A 21,504-nucleotide genomic window follows, 5' to 3' on the forward strand; every position below is an offset into this window, starting at 1 on the left:
GGTAGGAGAAAGAGTTGGTTGAAAAGGCAGCAAGTAAACACCCCTGGGAATCAAAGGCAGCCCCCATTGGCTGTCAGGGTGAGATATACCACCCTTCTACTCAGCCTTCGTCATCCGCCCAGTGCTCCTTAGCAGTGCAGCTAACCCCTGAATCCAGCGACAAGGTGGGAGCAGGCAGGTGGGGGCGCTGGGAGCTTGTTGGCCACATGGGCTGGACGGCGCATGTCAGGAGGAAACCCTGGGATGGAGCTGACTCGTGCCTCTAGTGCATGGTCCAGGGCAGCACTCAGCTGCATCCGGGAGGTTTGTCTACAAGGACATCTCCCTGCTCTCTGACACATCAGGAGTGATGGCTGGGGTTAAAAGCTCTTAGGGACAGCGTTACTTTTGGACTCTTTAACTCTCTCCTTCCCAGGCTGCAATGACTTCCTCCCTGCCCTCGGTGCTTCGGAGCCTTCTGTTCCAATCCCACATCACTGTGTGCTCTCAAAGCCCCATGCCAACGTCAGAGTCAGGTCCAGGTGGTGCTAACGTTTCCTGGAGACCCTCCAGTAAAGGCATCAGAGATCTTTAAGTAACTGCCTCCCCAAGACATGTGCCCTCGTAGGCATCTGAAGACAGAAGAGGATCCTACAGGGATGGCTCCATGGATCCGCAAAGATTTCCAGGGACCTTTGACCTCTGCGTCCAATAGCCAGCTGACAGTGGAGGCAGCAGGTGTGGTGCTTAAGGCAAGAGCAGACTGCTGGGGTCCAACCCCAGCCCCTACAAACTATGCCCTTGTGTCTGAATCTGGAAACCGAAGGAAACTGAGATAGCAGGGATACTGCCCATGGTGAGACGGTCTTGTGAACGTAGTGCCAGGCCCTGGGCTGGGTAGGCGGTGGGCACTCGGTGTTAGCTGTCAGCAGTGTGTTCCTGGCCTCTGAGATTCCACTCTTTCTCCACCCCATGTTGTGTGGAGTGGGAAGTCCAGAGCAGCATTGGGCAGAATGTAGAAAAAAAGCAAACTATGGCAACGCAAACCGGAGCAACTGCTGCAGCATTTGAGTTTGAGAAATGCTGAAAATAGCTTGTCAGGCCTTTGTAGATAAAAATGTAAAATGTATGCAAATGTATGTGATTCACACAGACACATCCCGGCTCCTCATCCTCAGCGCCGATGAGGCCATCAGGAAAATCCCTGTGGTGTGGGGAGAGGGCCCTTGGCTGCCTGCTGGTGGTTGATGTCACTGGGGAGGGGACGGTGGTGCTGCTGCTTCAGGGGCTGGTGTTGCTGAGTGCTGGCAGCAGCGGCAGCTCAGGCTCCTGTTGCCACCTCGCTCCTGGATTCTGTGCCTTCTGAGAGCTCCACGCAGGAAGGAGAGAAGTCTTTGGCCTCTCTGCTCCTGGGTCTGTCTCCTCCGAGAGCAGAACCATTCCGTCTCCCATCCTGGAGCTCTATTTCTGGAGTGTCTCATCGGAGATGCACGCCCCTCTCCCTGCCAGGCTCCAGGTGCCTGCTTCCCCCCCCCCCTTCCTCCCCCCACCCCCAATCTTGTGTGCAAGGCAGGGATGGTGGGAGGGTGACAGCTGAGCGGGGAGGGGCAGCGAGCTAGAGCTAGAGCCTAGCCTCGAGCCAGAGCCTCAGCCTGAGCCAGGAGGGCCCGGGTTGGGGGCGAGCGGATGCAGGGAGGGGCTCATGTTGAAAACCTTCAGCGTCAGCATCTATAGAGGCTTTGCATCCCAGAGCATCTTCCTCTGCCTGTCCCAGGGGCTTGTCCCAACCTGCTAGGAGCTAGGAGCACAGCCCTCCTCTCCCCGTGGGCAGCTGTGGACTCTACCTAGGCAGCTTAAGGCTGAGGTGAGGTCAGTGTAGTGGGTAAGGGTCTGCTTCTCTGCCTACCAGCTGTTTGGGAAGATGAGGCCTTCCCCTTCCCCCCAAGGGTTTGTGGGTGCACTTAGCCCTCCCTGTGGGTCTCTACAGAGCTGGGCCCATGGCGGTTTTGTCCTAATGAGGGTTGGGGTGGGGACTGCTCTATTATCACAGATGTCACCGGCCCAGGGCAGGTCTCCCACTGCCTCCCTTCCCCTGGACCACCAGGATGACTCTGGCACCCCAGCCCCTGCCCCAGGACCCTGGGCCTGAGGCAGGCTGCAGGACTGAGCCTATGGAATTGTTGCCAGGTGCCCAAGAGCCACCTCCCAGGGGACAGGCATACGCCCACAGGTCCCCCCTCGCTTGGGGAGGTGGGGCGTGGGAGGCTGGGGGCATGGCCTTGCAAGAAGCATGTTGTTTGTAAAGTTTCTGTTCTTGGAGGCATCTAGACCTTAGACTTTCTCAACTCCCATGTGGGACCCCGGAGCTCCTCCTCCCATCCAAAAGGAGTATGGGAGACTCTTCCTCCCTGCAGCCCCTCGTCGACCCTTGTCCTCCCCTGGTGTGCAGGGCCAGAAGCTTAAAGCGTGCTAAGGTCAAGGGTGTGGAGATGGAGGAGGCCCCGTTAGGGTTTTGGAGGGGGAGTCTGGGGAGGCAGAGCCGCCCACAGGCGCGCAGCACGTTAACCCCATAGGCGCTGGGCCCCAGGCCTGCCTAGGGGAGGGGCCTGGCAGCCGCACGGGGCCCCCAAAACTGTGCTTAGAGATCCCAGGATGGCAGGTGATGTCAGCCCAGCGGGCCAGCGGGTCTGCCCGCCGCACCTAGTCCTGCTGAGCCCAAGCTGGGCGGGCAGGGGGGCCTGTGCCTGCCCCGCAGCCCGGAGACCCTAGCGGGACGGACCGTGCCAAGTGCACTGGCCGGAGCCCCTCTCGCGTGGGCGGCGCTGGGCCCAGGGACTGCTCGGCTCTAAGCCTCGGCTCCCACCCCCCGTCGTTTTTTTCCAACTCGGCCAGGAGGCGCGCCGCGGAGGGGCGGGGGCGCGCCGGAGCCTCGCACCGATTGGTCGCGGGCCCCGCCCCCGCCCCGGGCGCAGCGCAGCCCCGGGGAAGTTGCTGGTTGGCGCGCGGGCTGCGGGGCCGCGGCTGTGGGATCCGCAGCGGGGCCAACCGCGGCCGCAGTGGTCGGAAGGGCCCTCGGGGCGCCCACCCGCGTGCGCCGGCGCTCGCCGCCACCCGCCGCGGCGCTCCGCTCGCTCCTCCCTGCTACCTGTTTCCCTGCCGCCCCCGCCCCGCGCTCCGCAACTTCGGCCTCCCGGGCTGGCCGCCCCTCCCGGCCGCCCGCGGCCCGCGCCCTCCCTCCTTTGTTGTGCGATGAGGGTCGGGTTTCCGATCTGACCGAGCTGCCGCCGCCGCCGCCGCCGGAGCCGCGGGCATGGAGCCGCTCAGCCACCGGGGCCTGCCGCGCCTCTCCTGGATCGACACCCTCTACAGCAGTACGTGGGGGCCGGCGGCCCGGGGCGGGGTCCCCTGGGAGGATCTGCGGGGGCGACGGGGCGCGGGAGCCCCCCCTCCCACCTGTTGTGGAGCCGGCGCTCGCCAGCCCGCGGGGAGAGGGGGGCGCCCTTGCGGGGTTCCTGTCCACGCTGAAGCAGAGAGGCTCCTCGGGGCAAGCCCTCTGCACCCGACCCTGGCCCTCGGGGGGCATCCCTTGGCTGTAGTGTGTCGGGGCCAGGGCGGGATCGGGCGAGCGGGGAGCCTGGAGAGGCAGGTTTTCGTGGGCGCCGTTCTGGAGGGAAGGAGCTGAGAGGCTCCAGCTCAGCGAGCCTCCCTGCCAGCATCACCGCCGCCCCCTCAACCTCCAGCCTGCAGGAATGAAAACCGCCGCCGCCTCCCAGGTCTGGGTGGTCCGTGCCTGGCTCACCCTGGGGGCTTGCCGCATGGCGGGAGCCGCCCCCACCCCGCCTGGCACTACCCTCTCCAGACGGTCCCAGGGATGTAGGCAGAGGGCCCTGCCACTCTGCAGAAGAGTGTGAGTGGATCTCGTCCCTGCCCGCCCACTGGAGGGAGATTCTGCCACCCCTGCAGCAGCTCTCAGGCCGGAGTTGAGGGTGGCAGGTGGAACCAGGCTCTGGTTCTGGACGCGAGGCGCCATGGGACCAAGACTTTGTTAAGGGTTCGCCTGGCTCCGGTCCTTGATGGCCGCCCGGTGGGTGGGTGGGGGGGAGTGGTGGGAAAGGATACTGCCGTGTCTTGGGGCTTCTGCAGTGCTCAGCTCTGCCCTCTGCCCACCTTGGGTCCAGCCGACCTGCCCATCTTCTCTCCCCTGCCATGCTGCTGTCCTTCCTCCCAGGGGCTCTCCTCGTGATGGGTTCATTCTGCTTGGGTTTTTCAACACCAAAGCCAGCTCCCCAGGGCATCCGTCCTCACCAAGCCCAGCCAGTCCATCTGTTCTTCCCCTGCAGAGGCCAGCGTGGGTGGGTGAAGGTCGGGCCCTGTGGCTGTGGCGTGTGTGTGCACGTGTGTCTGTGTGAATGAGGCACACATCTGTTCCGGGCCTGATGCAGATCAGCTCCTGACCCGAAGAAAGGATTAGTGACCTCTCTTAGCTGTGCTCTTCCAAACAACAGTAGGACCATGTCTCCTCTTCTGTGCTGCTGTGTTCCTGAGTGCACTCATTTTCCTATTTCCCATAATGTATAATCCTTTTGGAAACCTGTGTCTGGCTCTTTCTTCCTCACTGAAGATGCCCCACCTGATCATTTCCGAGTCCCCCCCCCCCCCCCAGCCCCAGCCTGGGGCCCAGAGACAAAACTGCCTAAGGCCACCTTGAAAATTCCTAACCAGAGGAATGCTCTTGGGGGGCGTGGGGTTGGGGGAGGTCCTGTTAACCAGACAGGCTGGCATCGGAGCTCTCCACTCTGCTGCTACTGTCGCCTGGCCCTGGGCTCCTAGGGCAGCCTGGGTGGTGAGGTGGGAGGGGGTGCTGACTTGGCAGCGGCTGGAGGAGCCTCCACCTCCCTATCCAAAACAGCTTATTTGAGAGCCCTGTAGAGTGAGGCTTCCTGGGGAGGTGCTGTGCAGTCATGTTTGGGCTGTTAGCCATCAAGTTTCCTCTTGACAGGAGCCTAAATTAAAACAAATACCCAGGCTGTCATTTGCCTGGCAGCAAGGTTTTGTGGCTCCCAGAGGAAGTTCCTCTGCCTCTTGCTAAGTTGTTTGCATACAATACTCACAGTCCTGGGGTGGCAAGTCCTCACAGATGCCAGATCCTAGAGGAATGGTAAAAGGGGGTGTGCCCAGGGCCCCCCGCAGGCGATGTGACCTCCTGAAGATGCGGTGGAGTCTCCTCCGAGGTGTTGCTGCTGCCGACAATGGTGACCCAGCTCCCGAGTACCTGGTATATGCCAGGCACTGTGCTAGGCGCCTCCTGTCCTTTCTCCCCGATCCTCCCAACTCTTACTCTCACAGATTAGGGAAGAGAGGCTCAGTAAGCTCAAGTCATTGGCCCAAGGTCACACAACTTATTAATGACACAGCTGGAGTAAATGTTAGTGCCCAAGGACCATGTCAAGGACTCTTGAGTGTGAACCTGGCTAATGTCTGAGCTCATTCAAGGCCCTGGTATGTTGTGGAGTTGGGGTTAGCTGTCTCTTGGGTCCTCTGTTGCAGAATTCTCCATGAAATGGTCCAGCAGGGGACCCTTCAATGGCTCTGACCCCAGCCTATCTCTGTATTTCTTGCAGGACCTGGGGGTGGGGCCTAGAGTATAGGCAAGGATGGTTGAGGTCCTGCTGGTAGCCCCCAGGCACTGGCTGTCTCCTCCTGAGGTGGTAGCCTGCCAGCCAGCTAGGCCTCCCTCACATACTTCTCACCTTTGCAGGTGCCAGCTCATTCTTTCTGGCCTCAGTCTCTGCTGGACAGCAGCCCCATCTGCCCCCTACAGTAGCAGGCCTGCAAGGGCAGGGTAGCAGTGGCTGCTCTGATTCAGGGAATGAGTTGGGTCCCAGCTGCCAGTACACTCTGGCACTGATTGGAGCAGGGTCCTTTGCCCCTGATAAACTGGGAGGGCCACCCCCAAATTTCTGTCTCTGGACCACTTACTGCCCTGCATGAATGGAATTGTGCCAGCCCCACCATTCTGTGTCTCACCTGGATTCTCTCTGGGTGGGGTGGAGGGGCTGTTTTCTTCTTCGCCTTAATTCCTCTATGTCTCTCACCAACCACTCTGTCTGTTGATCACGTTGCTGTTTCTTTGTTTCCTCCACACCATGGGATCAGATCGGATGACATTCCACGGAGTAACTGCCAAGTGGGGCGAGGGCTACTTTGAAACATCCTCTGTCCCTTGGTGTGGAGACGGCCCTCTGTGCAGGTGTGTGCTCCAGGCAAGCTAATTACTGGGCACCTCTTCAAATAGAAAGTCTTTAAGAATGTGTTCAGGATTGATTTAGAAGAGAGACTGCCTTGATGCTCTCCTCCTTCACCATTCCTATTTCTTTTTTGTCCCATGCAGTTCAGTTCTGGTCCACATGTACCTACCTGACTGAGCTGAGCAAAAGCCTGCCGTGGTTTGGACTTTGGGGAAGGCAGGACATGACCATCTGTTGTGACTGGAGCTTGCGTTTTGAAGCTAACTTCTCTCACCCGAAGCAGCATTTCAAAGGGTTATTTTGGTCTCTTGTGATGTTTTCATGCTGCTTCTAGGCTCAGCGCCCCATCCCTGGGCCAGGGAAGTATCTGGAGCTGTGGGGTCCTCTGCAGAGGACCGTGAGCCTGCCTCCCTTTCTCAGTCTCACGTTAGCCACGCCGCTGGCCTGACCGGTGGTTGTGGTCAGCCCGCCCCTGATGTGACAGTGAACACCTGTAGGTGGATTCCTTCTCTGAGGAGCCCTGGTAATTTTCTCCTTCTTGTCAACCCCACCCCATGATTGCCGTGGCTGCTGGAGTCTCTGAGGTGGAGCAGGCAGGATGATTAAGTCATCTGCTCAGAAAAACTCGATTTTTGTTGTTGTTGTTACGGCTCTTGCTGTTGCTGTCCTTTGGAGTAAGGGGCTGCGATGGAAGACTTGGGCTGTTTCCTGTCTGCAGCGCGATCTGTCTCTCGGGGCCGTTTCCGCACCTTCCTTGTGCCCACTCCTCTGTGCAGTGAGGCGGAGATGTCTCTCGTGGGGGTCGTGTGTTAATGTTTATGAAGTGCTCCGAAGATGAGGAAGGCGATTGAAGGGCTCAGCTGTGCAGCTCATTGCTCATCGTGGCCCTCATCGTTAACAGGCATCTGTGAATTTGCGAGGGCCTGGGGAGGAGCCGGGGACTGGCGGCAGCTGAGTGGTACTGAGCCAGCCTTGCAGGGGGTGCTGAGCCCAGTGCTTCACGCAGACGTCAGCCCCACTGAGTCTTCAGTTGCATGGATATGAGAAGCAAATGAAAGCCTCTGGGTTCTTGGCTCCGCCAGACATCCCAGAAACCCACCGGCTGGCCCATTCACAAGTTTCCTGGTGTGTGGATTTGGTAACTGTAGTAGCTTGTAGTGGAGTCAGAGACGCCCCCCAGGGGAGTCCCGTGCATCACTGGGGCTTGTGAGTGCAACTTGACTGCCGTGTTTGTGCAGCAGCTGTTTGGCTCTGCTCGAACCCTCTGGGAACCCGGCAGCTTCAGGCCAACTCTATGTGCTTTGCCTCCTGCCAAGGCCTGGGCTGTGGTGGTAGGCTAAGGGGACATGCACGGGTGCAAGTATCCACTGTGTTCGACTTGCAGGGTCTTGGCAGGTGCCTCTGAATGACTGCTTGTGCCAGTTGGAGAGACCTGAAGGCTTACCCAACTCCAGGGCTGTGGGGGAGACTGTTTCTGATGTGGAATCTTGGCTTGCCTCAGTTGGGATTTGTTAGGGCAAGATACGGCCAGTTGGAGCCATGGGTGCCCCTGGTTGGTGGTGTAAGTGGCCTACCGGCCCCTGAAACCTGGGGGATCCTGTGAGTAGGGAGGAAAAGAGAAGTCAGAGTGGAGAATGCATGCCCATATGAAGGTGAGGCAGACGCCTAGCCCTCCCCCGCTCGAGGCACGTGGCAAGGAGCCCTGTGGTCTGGTCCAGGACCAGTTGGTACTGTGACCCCTGTGGATGGGATAGTCAGTTCTCTGTTCCTAGATTTGGACCTCAGTTTCCTGCCGCTGTGCTTACATTCTGGCTTCTCTTGACTTCCTCCCCACCCCACCCCCCAACACTGAACAAAAGACAAATATGGATTTTACTGGCCAAGCAGAAAATGCCAGGGTTGGTCTGGTCGTTAGGGGTGGACTCTGTGGGGCCTAATTGGGCAGATACCATTCCCCCCTCTGCCTTTACCCCTGGTGTGTCTCTTAGACCCCAGGGGCACAGGGAGACCCAGGAGGGCTCGGGTGGCATCCTTGCCACCCCAGGCCGCATGGCAGCAGCCTCTGAGGGGTGCTGGCGGAGGTGGTGCTGCCTAGAAAAGCATGGGGTTGCCTGGGGACCTGAGGGTTTACTGAGGGCTACTGGGATGGACGTGGCCGTGAGTGCCTTCATAGGATTTCCGGGCTGATCTGATTAGCGTGCTGGGCTGACCCCTTCCTTCTGGGCTTTGCCTCCTGGTCAGCAGCAAAGGTTTAATGGATGAGGATTGAGGAGAGGAAGATGTGTACAGTCAAGCCCTGTGCTTTCCCTGGCTGGGCACCCCCCCTCACACACACACATACTCACTGACTTGTGGTTCCCTGCCCGCTCAGGGGCCTCCCACAGCCTGCAGGATTGGCTCTGTCTCTTGAGGGTGCAGTGTTAGGAGACAGACCCCTCGGTGAGAGTTTAGGGGTCAGGGTGGAGACATGTTCTTGGCAGCGGTGCCTCCTGGGAGTTGGGTTAGCCTATGTAGTAGCTCCCAAATGTGAGACATGGGGGCTGAGTGCAAGTCCTCGCTCTCCCTGCTGATGTGCAGGAGGCAGCAGTGATGGGTCACGCAGCTGGATTCCCACCACCCATGTGGGAAATCCCCTCTGGGAAATGGGTTCTGCACAGATGCACAGAAACTCCTCCTGGGCTTCCCAGAACCACTGCTGGGCCCGGCGAAAAAGCCCTCATCCTGCTAGGCTCACAGAAATCATGTTTTTCTGTTTGGTCTAGAAAGAATGGAAGGAAATGTAACATTCAGTCGACACTACCATGTGCTAGAGACTGTGGCAGGTTCTTTCTGCACCCTGTGGTAACAACCCCCAGAGAGTCACCGTTGTTGTCTCTCTGTCTTATAGACGAAGAAACTGACCTGTGAGGGTAGGTGATTGCCGGAGGACTCCCAGATTGAGCTGGATCTGATCCTCAAGCTCTCAGAAGCAGTGATGAAAGCTGATAATGACTGACTGAGGACCTACTGTGTGTCAGCCCTACCTGTGTTATCTCCCTCCTGCCCTGCCCCTGTCTTCCGAGGCAGGACTCACCTTCAGTCTTTTACAGGGAGGAAACTGAGGCTCAGGGAAGTTAAGACTGACTTCAAGGTCACAGCCAGAGTGCCAGCCAGGCCCTTTCTCCCTTTCTCCCACACGTGCTTGCCCTTCGCAGCAGTGCAGTGAGCGCCCCTTGGCAGCTGGTGATCCACAGAGGTTGCTTGGTCTGATGCCTTGCTCACCAGAATGACAACTGTGATGACTGTGACTTGACCTCCCCCCCCCCCATATGGGGCAGCTCTCAGCCCCCAGGGGGAGATCCCTCCTGGCAAAAGTGCTGATTGTTAAGGAGGACAGAGAAGAAAGAGGAGAGCAGATAGACTTTGAGGGTGGGGGGTGGTGTATGTAGCTAGTACCCAATTTGCAGAGCTGAGAGGAAGAGAGGCTTTGGCAGCGCCCATGCGAGCTGGCCCTGCTCTCGGGCCTTTTCAAATTCACCTCCACAGTTTCAAAGGGAAAATAAAAGAGAGCCCCAACCGTAAATCAGGACACTGAGCTCCAAGGTCCTTTGCCGAGGCCCTGGCCAGTTGGGCTGCAGATCCGGCTGCTGTGTTTGGCTTCCCCCACGCACAGCATGTTAATGCCGGGGTGACTTGGTGCAGCTCCTCTAGCCCGCTAAAGCCCCCAAGCCCAGAGGGTCCCTCCTGAGAGGCCAGGCCTCTGGGAGTGGCCTGGGGGCTTAACCTTAGCAGACCCTTGTTTGGCTGGGGCAGAAAGAGCTGGAACAAATGGTAGGCTCCACTGCACTGAGGTTTTTGTGTGGGTAGTTTCTAGGGTGTGATGGGGGAGGAAAGCCTACCCTGAGCTAAAAACCAAACCTCCCTTCCCCTTGCCGTCCACAGTCTCAGGGGCTGCTCACTTCCTTCCCTGGATCCACATCCGAGCCCCTGCTTGGCTGGATGTAGGGACGCATGAGCCGTTCCCCGTCAGTGGCTGCTGTTTTTGCCAGGGCACATGTGGGGCAACCCTGAGATCTCCATTGCTCCTGAACCCCTATGACCCCAAAAGCTCTCTCTGCTATCCCTGCCCTTCCCTTCTTCTCTCCTTCCCTCCCTCCATCCCCTCCTTTCAAGAGCAGACCAGTGACGCAGGCTGCCCAAGCCCACGAGAGTTAACAGTGCTTGGAGAGCAGATTCTGGTGACTGGGGACCCCTTCCTTCCTGGAGGGACACACCCTGGCCACACCGGGGCTTCTCAACACTTCCCCCTGTGCAGCTGGAGGGGAGACCTTTTTAATATCATTTAATTCATGTGGTAGTGGTTACTACCGTCAGTTCCAAGTCAGGGGAAAGGAGTCAGAGGTTCCGGGGTAATAGCGGTGAGGGAAATTTGCATGGGTGGCCTGGCCAAACGAGTCAGCTCCTCCCCGTGGAATTCAGGGGCACCCAGTAACAGGAGGTTGGGCTCTGTGGGTGACTGGCCAGCTGTTTGGCCTATAACCTGTGTGAGATACATACATTTTATGCTGTAAGCCAGTGCACACCCAGACTGAAACCAGGTGTCATGGCACAGCTTTTACCTCATCACGTATGCACTTAGGCTTTTCTGTCCTGTTAAACACAAAAACAAATGCAGTGCTTGCTTACTGCATTGATGTCATGATCTGCAGTGTAGAACAAAACAAAACAAACCCCCAGTGGATGTGATGCTCTCAAAGGGCTCTTGCTAACTGTGGGGAATAAGAATTTATACAACTGCAGTCATTTATATACCATTGTGGTGTTTGTCAGATTCACACACTTCAGTTATTTTGGGCCTAATGTTTTTCCTTGATTTGCTTCATTGTTTAAAGTATAACTTACTTAGAGAGGAAACTAATGGAAAGCTTGTACCACTTGCCATAAATAAAAGGTTACCTTAAGAGCGAGTGCACTCAAAAGGAAACAGTGTTATTAATTCTAGTTACACACTGTTGCCCTGGGATCCAGTTTTGAGCTTCCTGTTTGTTAAAGGGAGAGGATGGAGAGATCTTAAAGACATTCTGGAACCAAATGCAGTCTGTCTTCAGTAATAGAAAATGCTGAGTTGAATCAAGAAGGGCCCAGTTTTCTCACCACGTGACTGAGAGTAATTTAATGCAGTGTGGGAACAAGCAGATGCGAATCAAGGGGCCCTCTGCTTTGGCGACCTTTGCTTCCAGCTACCCCAAGCCCAAGGCCCCAGACTTCCTGGAGTGGGAGGTGGGACTCTGTGCAGGTGCAGATTCTCACCCTCCACTGTGCATTTGAACCACTGGGACCTGCAGATGCTTAGTTCAGTAGGCCTGGGATGAGGCCGGGGGGCCGAACCAAGTCAGACCCTTCTGCAGCCCTGGATTCTGGCCAGATGAAAAGCAACCCCTGCACATCTCTCTTTTGAGCTGGCTGTCTAAAAAAAATAGAAATAAAGCAATTGATTGGACACCTGGCAGGGAGCAACCCTCCTGGAGTTCTCACATTCATGGCCTCATTGAACCCTTACAGGAATCCTGGGAAAGGTGTTCCCCTCTCGTTAAGGGTGGGAAGAGAGCAGCCGCTGTGATTGCCCTGGGGAGGCTGCCAGTGCCCTTTGCTGACCTGACCCTCCTCTGGCATGGCAGAAGCTCCGCATCTGGCCTTTATGAGTGCCTGTGTCTAGACAGAAGCCCACCCCCTACCCCCACCCCACTTCCTCCCTGAAGGGCCAAAACCAGTGTTAATGGAGCAGAAAGCCTTGGTTGTTATGTTTCAAGTGCATCTCTGAGAGGGTTAACGAGAGCCCAGCTGCTGTGCCGCCAGCCGTGTGGAATGGCCACTTGGCCCTGATTTAGGCCAGCATGCATTTGGGAGACTCTGGCAGTCCCTAACCCAGGGTCTCTCCTTCCTCCGGGAGGCCTACAGGGTACCCACCTAGATGGACTAGTGGTCACTATGTGCTGTTTTGAGAAAGCAAAAGCAGGAGCTGATTCCAGATTCCACTCCCTGGAAGGGAAGGGGGGGGGACACTGATTTGCGATCAGAGGAGCTGTTCTGGCCCAACGAGCCTGTGGGAGCTGGGCAGCTGCCACCCCAGCCTTGTAGCGGTGCCTGCAGTGTCCTCTGGCCTCTTTCTGCATGAAAGACTCCAGCTGGCTGTCATTCCCCCCTCTTCCCCGGGAGCTTTCCCTGGGGCACGTGTCCCTTCCCACCTCATCCCTCCTTTCTGCCACCATTCTGCTGTCTTAGCATCCCAGTCCACTCCCCCTGGGCCAGCCAGGGAGGCCCCTCACTGCACTCCAGCGGCCCTCTGCTGATGGACTCCTAACCAACTTCTAGGCTCCGCTGTCTCCAGGAAACCCACGCCCGATCCCAAAGCCCTCACTTCAGTGAGTTCCCCAGCTCAGAATCCCTAGCACTGCTTGCTCTGGGCCACATCTGTTAGCACTTTCTTAGCCATTGTTTTGTAGAGTTTGTGTTTCATACCAGTTGTCATTTCTTCTCTGCCAGACTCTCAACTCGTTAGAGGCGTGAAGAAGAAGAACAAAGGCTGCATTTATAGGGTGCCAGACATTGTCCCAAGCACTTTATAATCAATGGCCCTTGTAGTCTGCGGCCACTCTGCCTGTCCCAGTTATGCTTGTCCTGTTCCACTCTACAGAGGTTGCAAGGCCTCCCTGAGTTCACACACCCATCTCTCTGACCCTGACCTGTGTATTCCCCAAGAGTTGCCCGCTTGCCAGGGTCTCTGGCGTGAGGACCTCATTCAGGGGTGGGGCCTGGGCATCTTTGTGTTTGCAAGGCTCCTCTTTGCCCATCCAGGGGTTGTCACTCAACTATGGCATGGTTCTCTCATTCCCAAGTAGGGGAGAGGAATAGCTTCTCTCCATCCTTCTGGTTGTTTGGCTGTAAATTCAGTTGACATAAAACAGATTAATAGGAGAGAAAACATTTTAATGATGTGCATAAACACGAGTCCTCTTGAGAAGGGTCAGATGATTAAGGCTTACATGGCTGGCCCTCTGCCTCCATGGAGTCAACTGTACATGGATTGAGAATATTAGGGAAAAAAATTGCCTCTATGCCGGATGCATGTTTGTGTGTGTTGTAAACAACGTGGTATCACAGCTGTTCACATAGCATTTACATTGTATTAGATATAATAAGTCATCCAGAGGGGGTTTATAATATGCAGAAGGATGCGTGTAGCTCATGTGCAAATACTAAGCCATTTTCTATGAAGGACTTAAACATCTGATGATTTTGGTAACCATGGAAGGCCCTAGCACACATCTCCTGTGGACACTGGGGTTGACTCTGTTGTACCCTGAGTTACATGAGGGACTGCGGCGGGGGAGGGGGTTGGTGAGTGGGTAGCGACACAAGTGATGTGATGGGAGATGTGTGGTGAATCAGGGTGGTCTTGTTAGGCAGATAAAGTCTGCCAGGTAATAGAAGTACTGTGTTCCTCACACAGATACTTTTATAGATGTAAATTTCTTTTACACAAGAACAGCTTTTCAGAGCTCCTCTTGTGTCTGCAGTTTCTTAGAATAACCAGCTCAGAATATGCCAGAGACGTGTATTTTGGGGAGGCACATTCTGGCCTCCTGCAGTCATATGTTGGGGTGGTGTGTTCTGAGTCCCAGCACCCACCTGAGCACCAAGCAAGCAGGAGCTCTGGGAACCGTTGTGGTTGGTGGAGGGGTGTGAAGCAAGGAAGAGCCCCGGGGCTGAGGTCCTAGCACCAGGAGCACCCAAGAGAACCCAAGCAAGGGGAGATTAGAGCTGGGCGAGGAGGGCAGCAGGGCAATTTGACTAGGACATCAGAGATGGAGTCAGTGACTGTCGCTCTGCCCTAGCCACCTGCATTGCTCAGCTCATCATTACTATAATGGAATACCCGAAGCAAGCTAACGTTATAAAGAGAAGATGTTTATTTTGGCTCATGGTGTCATGGTGGAGGCAGCCCATGGCTAGGCTTGGTCCAGGTTCTTGTCTCCACGTGAGAAAGAAGTCAAGGCACGGAGGTAGATAAAGGTCAGCAGAGAAGCAAGATTTATGTACAGGCAAAGGGAAGGAAAGAAAGGGAAGGAAAGTCCATGTTCAGGAGAGAATGAGCTGCCCTTCAAGTTTACAGCTGTCCTCTTATGCTGTCAGGAGGCATGGGGGTGGTATCTGGGGCGGGGCCTGAGTACTGCCCAGTTCTGTGCCCTTTTATGGAAGTCTTGGAAGTGTCATGGCATCAGGTGCATGGTGGGGATAGGTGTGTTGGCCATGGTAATTTTGTTGTGATGACCTAAGGGGTAATGGGAGGAACACAGCTTATAGCCATATTGGACATTTCTAGCTAAGGCCAGTTCTTTTTTTTTTTTTTTAAGATTGTTTTAAAAGATTTATTTATTTATTTGAAAGTCAAAGTTACACAGAGAGAGGAGAGGCAGAGAGAGAGAGAGAGAGAGAGAGGTCTTCTATTTGCTGGTTCACTCCCCAACTGGCCGCAACAGCCGGAGCTGTACTGATCTGAAGCCAGGAGCTGGGAGCTTCTTCCAGGCCTCCCACAAGGGTGCAAGGGCCCAAGCACTTGGGCCCTCTTCTACTGTTTTCCCAGGCCATAGCAGAGAGCTGGATCAGAAGTGGAGCAGCTGGGTCTCAAACCAGCGCCCATATGGGATGCCGGTGCTTCAGGCCAAGGCATTAACCCGCTGCACCATAGCACCGGCCCCAAGATTTTTATTTATTTATTTGAAAATCAGAGTTACACAGAGAGAGGTCTTCCACAACATTGTCTGCTCGTTCACTCCCCAAATGGCTGCAATGGCTGGAGCTGTGCTGATCTGAAGCCAGAAATCAGAAGCCAGGAGCTTCTTTCAGGTCTCCCATGCAGTTGCAGGGGCCCAAGGACTTGGGCCATCTTCTACTGCTTTCCCAGGCCACAGCAGAGAGTTGGATTGGAAGTGGAGCTGCCGGGACTTGAACCGGTACCCATATGGGATGAGGGCACTACAGGCAGTGGCTTTATTTTATGCCACAGTGCCGGCCCTGGGGGCCCATTCTTAGCAAACCTACAGCTGTAGCCTGTGCAGAAGAGGCTGTGGTCTGGGCAGTAGACATGGGGCTGCTCCTTAGCTCCTCTTTAGCAGTTCTGGCAGTGCAAGGTGTAGGAGCCTAGTCGGCTTTCCTGCTGGCCGAATCCTGAGGCAGTGCAAGGATCAAATGTCAGGGGACAAGGAGCCCGCGGGTCTGTATCTCTCCTTACAAAGCCACCAGGATCCAATCACGGGGTTCCACCTTGAAGACCCGATCAGATCCCTCTAAACATTACAACTGGATTAACTTTCCACCCTCTTAGTGCCATTAACATAAGGCTTGAGGGACTGATCTTCCTGAGTTCCAGAGGCTAAATCATGTTGAAATCTTAGCCCCAGAACTCAAGGCTTGGCCTCCTCCAGAGCATAGTAGTCACCTGGTGTAGCCAATGAAAATGCAGGTTCTGATGCAACAAGTCAGGCCAGCCCAGTCTGCAGTTTAACAAGCCCAGGGAGGTACCCGTGCTGTCCACACTGGGTGGGAAGGGCCTAGTGTGCTGAGAATCCATCCTTCCGTCCTCCAAGACTTCGCTCGTCACTCACCAGGCTGGTGCTTCCCCAGCTCCTTCCTTCCTGTAGGATAAAATCTAAACTCCTTCTTGGGACTGGTGCCGTGGCTCACTAGGTTAATCCTCTGCCTGCGGCGCCAGCATCCCATATGGATACCGAGTTCTAGTCCTGGTTTCTCCTCTTCCAGTCCAGCTCTCTGCTGTGGCCCGGGAGTGCAGTGGAGGATGGCCCAAGTGCGTGGGCCCTGCACCTGCATGGGAGACCAGGAGGAAGCACCTGGCTCCTGGCTCCTGGTTTCGGATTGGCACAGTGTGCCAGCCGTAGCGACCATTTGGGGGGTGAACCAACGGAATGAAGACCTTTCTCTCTGCCTCTCTCTCTCACTGTCTAACTCTGCCTGTCAAAAAAAAAAAAAAAAAAAAAAAAAGACTCCTTTTCTTGGCACAGCAGCCTTCTCAGAGACGCTCCAACATATCTCTAGCAGCAGCCTCATCTCCTGGTGTCCCTCTCACACTCCTGACCCTCCATCCACCCCAGGGCTCTCCTAGCTCTGTGCCTTTTCACGTGCTGTTCCTTTGCCTGGAGGAACGCCGTTTGGCCTCTCTTGATCAGGTGAAGATGAGGCTGCACAGCACCTGCTTGGTTAGTCACTGACTGAGGAGCAGACCCTAGATCTCAATTCCTGTCTCGGGGGAGAAACCCTCCAAGGTTTCTAGAACTCTTCCGTGTCCTTGCTCACAGCAAAGGTCGTCATGGTCCTTGGCCTTGTAGAGGCCAGCGATCTGATGACTTAATTGTCCTGCTTTGAATATTCCTTGCCACCTTTGAGTAAAAATAGAGCCGAGAATGACTGAGGTGACACCCCACCTTGAGAGAGCAGAAGTGGGGGCTCCTCCCAGGGAAGGTGCAAGCCTGGCTCTGCAGGGGAGGCCCAGGCCATGTGTTTGTGCCTTGAACCACAGCTGGCTTGCTGGGCACAGAGAACTTGGCCTCCAGGACTCAGAGAGTCTAGCCTGGGAGCAAGCATTTGACCTCGCAGTTAAGACACCTGCCGGTTATGGCACCCATGTTCCACATCAGAGTACCTGGGTTTGATTCCTGATCCAGCAGGCCCTGGGAGGCAACAGTAAGGGCTCAGTGATTGGGTCCCTGCTACTCACCTGGTAGACCTGGATTGAGTTCCTGGCTCCAGGCTTTGGTCTGCCCTGGCTATTGAGTACATTTGGGCTGGTAAATGAGTGGATGGAAGCTGTCTGTCTGACTGTCTCTCTGCCTCTCAAATAAATAAATAAATATTTAAAAAATTAAAAGAATGAAGAGGCTGGCCTCATTCCCCTGCCAGTGCTCATAGTTGCTCTCACTTTAAAGTTTTCTCTCTTGGCTGTGAAACTATTTCAGGACTTCCTGCGGGGTTTCCTTTGGAGCTTCCTGAGTTTTCTCCTGGGCTTTTTGCCTCCAGGTCCCAGCCCAGGCAGGACTGTGGGTGCCACCCTGGCTGCAGCCCTGTCTGGCCCCTCCTATGTCTGGCCGCCCATAGGAAGGTTTCCTGGTGAAGGATCCTTGGCCTCCAGCAGGTGGGGAGCATGTGCTGACTATAGGCAGATGACTGTGAACTCCATTTCTCTGGCTCTACGGCCATTCCTCCTTCCTCTTCTTTTTAATTTTTAAGAGTTTTATTGATTTGGAGGCAGGGAGACAGACAGAGCTCCCATCCACTGGTTTCCCTCCCCGGATGTCCACAATGGCTGGAGCCAGGAGCTGAGAACTCGATCCAGGTCTCCCACTACTTGAGCCATCATCGCTGTCTTCCAGGGTCTGTATTAGCCAGAAGTTAGAGTCAGGAGCCGAAGCCAGGTCATAAACCCCAGGAACTCTGCTGTGAGACATCCTTCACCAGCCTCTGAACTACTGGGCCAAGCCACCTGCCCCTGTTGGCTTGTTGGAGAGGAGTGGCACAGCTGGAAGGAGGGGTGTGCTGCCACCAGGGGACACGGCTGTGCTGTTTGTTACTGCTGACCACTCACTTAACCTCTCGGGGCCCCCTTTTCCCCACTGTAAGATGGGAGCAGCCTTCCCAACCCCACAGAGAGGGCTGCCGAGTTGTTAACAAAGAAAAATACAGGATGCCCAGCTAAATTAGGATTTTAGATTTGAAAAAGTCAGCTGTAAATATATCCCCTTTAAATCTGTTGCTCATCTGATTTTGTACTTAATTAGATATCTTACATTTTCTCTGATGTCTCTACTGCCCCAAAGAATGGTTTACACAGAGGACAATGTGCAAAAAGTTCATGGAGGGGAGGGTATTGTGGTGTAGCAGTGAATGTTGCTTGGGATGCGCGCATCCCCTATCAGAGGGCCTGGGTTTGAGTCTCTGCTCTGCTTCCAATTCAGCTTCCTGCTAGTGTGCAACCTGGGAGGCAGCAGATAATGGCTCAAGTACTTGAGTCCTTGCTACCTATATGGGAGACCTGGATTGAGTTCCAGGCTCCTGGCCCAACCCTGGCTATTGCAGGCATTTGGGGAGTGAACAATGCCACTCTATCTCTGTCACTCTGCCATTCAAATAAAATGAAGCTTTCTTTAAAAAGGATTTATTTATTTGAAAGGCAAAGCAATAGAGAAAGAGGGAGATAGAACAAGAGAGATCTTCTGTCTACTGGTTCACTCCCCAAATGGCCGCAATGGCCAGGATTGGGCCAGGCCAAAGCCAGGAGGCAGGAACTCCATGCAGGTCTCCGATATGAGTGGCAGAGGTGCACATACATCTTCCACTGCCTTCTCAGGCACATTAGCAGGGAGCTGATCAGAAAACAGAGCAGCCAGAATTCAAACCCAGGCACTGTGATACGGGATACTGGCATCCCAAGTGGCAGCTTAACCTTCTGCATCACAATGCCAGCCCAGTAATTAAAGCTTCTTTTAAAATGTGGAGAATGGAGGCCGGTGCCATGGCTCACTTGGTTAATCCTCCACCTGCGGCACCAGCATCCCATATTGGCGCCGGGTTTTAGTCCCAGTTGCTCCTCTTCCAGTCCAGTTCTTTGCTGTGGCCTGGGAGGGCAGTGGAGGATGGCCCAAGTGCTTGGGCCCCTGCACCCGCATGGGAGACCAGGAAGAAGCGCCTGGCTCCTGGCTTCGGATTGGCGCAGCACCCACCGTAGCGGCCATTAGGGGGTTGAACCAATGGAAGGAAGGCCTTTCTCTCTGTCTGTCTCTCACTGTAACTCTACCTGTCAAAAAAAAAAAAAAAAAAAAAAAAAGTTGGAATGGTTGACCATTCTATAAAAAAAAGGTGGAGAATGGAATCAAAAGATATCTTCAGAAAAATTTGAGATCCATGTATAGTTCTTGCAATGATTTGCATTTGGTGGACCTTCTATAGATGCTTTGTCTATAACATTTTGCTCACTCGTTTGATGGCTCTCTTCTGTCCTTATGCCATGCTCTGACCCCCAAGGCCAAGCTGATGCAAAGTCACTGTGGAGTTGTGAGGAAATTTGAAATTGTTTTTATAGCGTTGACACCAAAATGTAATGATGTGAGTAACGGAAAGATGCTGCTGACTGTTGCTAGGAGCAGCTCAGCACGGTGGCCCACGCTGTTCCAAGCCCAGGGTGTGTGCGCTCCCTCTTCTTCAGAAGCCCCTGGGTGTCACCGTGACAGACCAGAGCCCTGAGGCACAAGTCAGGCAGCAAGCAGGCTCTCGCTCTCGCTCTGCACCAGGATACTCTCATGCTGTGTCTTGTTTCCCAGCTGCCACAGCTAAAGGAGGGCCAGTTTCTTGAAGGTCAAGGACATGCAAACCTACAGGGATGGTTTCACAAAGCAGGTGTGAATGCAGCCTGCTCCTGCGGGGAGGTGCAGCCAGGCATGAGCTCACCCCCCAGCCCCCCCCCCAGTGCAGACGTTGTCTGCATGCCAGCCCCACCCAGTGCAGGCCTGCAGTTTCCCCAGCACTCCCCTGAGGCCGGTGTACCTAACAGGCCTCGCCTCCGGGCCTAAGTCCTGTGCCTGCAAACCCAATTCCTGGTCCCTTTTAGATCTGCTGATCCACGCTGTGCCTCATGTGACATCTTCCTGCTCCTTGAGAGCCATTGGGATTCTCCTAGCTAGACTTTTGCCCATTATAAAATGAATGTGTGGAGCTACTGAAGATTACAAAAATCCCTGCAGGTGGGAGGAAGGGGGTCTGTGCGCCACCGGCTCCCTCCCAGGCAGAGCCCTCGCCTTTGCTCTCTTCTGCCGCCCAGCATCTGGTGAACTCCTGGCAGAGGCTGCAACCCAGAGCCTGATGGAAACCTCAGAACCCGCCCTGGATGCTTATGCCAAGGGGCCCAAATAGGAAAAAGATCTAAGAGCTGACAGGTGGCACCTGTCCTCTCCCGGAACCTCGGCTGCTCCTTGAGACAGGTGAACTGAGCATCAAGTACCTGCAGCCTCCCCTTCAGGCTGTCACAGGCCCAGCTCTCCTCCCCAGGCCCACCCTGGAAGCCGCAGTGTGGATGAGCCTGCTGTGGGGGGGGTGGGGGTGGGTGGGCCGTCTGTCCCCGTCCTGTTCCCAGCTTGGGACAGAGATCAGATTTTCCAGAGTACTCACGAGAGTGGCACTTGCAGCCCAGCCTAGCCACCTTCCCACATCCCAAGTCTTTCCCACCTCTTTTCCCACCTGGATATCCCACAGGCTTAGCCTTTCAGTGTGGTAGTCTTCCCCCATTTGCTTAAGGTTAATATGGTTCAATTCAAAGAGAAATCCGAGGGGCAATGTTGTGGTGCAGCTGGTTAAGCCGCCGCCTGCAATGCTGCCATCCCATGTAGCAGTGCCGATTGTTGGGTTCTTACTGGGTGAGCTGCAAAGCTGGCATTTCAGGGCCTGCAGCTGTTGAGTGTGTGAGAGAACCATGGGTGCCTGAAGGAGGCACCCATGTAGCATCAGCCATGCACATGTCCAGAGGTCCCCACAGCTCCTGCCAGTGTTTGTCCACCTCCCACAGCAAGTGCAAGTGTGTCCCTCTTCTCTCTGCCCCTGCCTCCGGGAGCAGTATCACCCTCAGGGACCTCATCCCTTGGCTGAGTCCAGGCCCTGGAGGGGCTCCCCTGAGGCCTGAGTCCAAGCCTGGGGTGCTGGATCTTGTCCTCGAGAGTCCCCATGACTAGATTAGCACTTTTTAAAAGTACTTATTTGTTAATTATTATTTATTTGAAAGGCAAAGAAGGACATATCCCATCTGCTGGTTTGCTTCTCAAATGCCTACAATAACCAGGACTGGGTCAGGCCAAAGCCAGGAGTCCTGAACTCCATCCTGGTCTCTCACATGGGTGGCAGGAACCCAGTACTTGAGCCATCACCTGCTGCCTCCCAGGTTGTGCAGTAGCGGGACGCTGGATTGGAAGTAGAGTAGCCAGGACTTAAATCAGGCACTCAGGTAAGGGTTGCAGGCAAATGCTCACCCTGTCTCATTGTCTTGACATGTAGAAGTCGGAGGCTAAGGTGTCGGCAAGGTCAACGCTGTCTGAGGGCTATGAGGGAGGACTGCTGCCTTGGGGGCAGCCTCTGGCATTCCTTGGGTCTCAGTCTGCCTTCGCCTCCACCTGGCACATGCCCTGGTCTCTGGGTCCTGTCTCCCCTCCATGAAGACAGCCTCGTGCCAGGTTAGGGCGGACCC

The 21,504-nt window shown here is 55.3% G+C and overlaps 1 protein-coding gene across 1 annotated transcript in view; it reads left to right on the top strand.

Moving 5' to 3' along the window:
- The first annotated feature begins 3,274 nt into the window (after nt 1-3,274).
- Nucleotides 3,275-21,504, top strand: part of ABR (ABR activator of RhoGEF and GTPase) — a 135,018-nt gene continuing 116,788 nt past the window's right edge. The window contains exon 1 of the mRNA XM_062175318.1: nt 3,275-3,350. Coding sequence (XP_062031302.1) covers nt 3,290-3,350 — 61 coding nt within the window. The 5' untranslated portion in view covers nt 3,275-3,289. The remainder of the gene's footprint in view (nt 3,351-21,504) is intronic.

This window comes from Lepus europaeus, chromosome 18 (assembly GCF_033115175.1).
Source record: "Lepus europaeus isolate LE1 chromosome 18, mLepTim1.pri, whole genome shotgun sequence".
Lineage (NCBI taxonomy): Eukaryota > Metazoa > Chordata > Mammalia > Lagomorpha > Leporidae > Lepus > Lepus europaeus.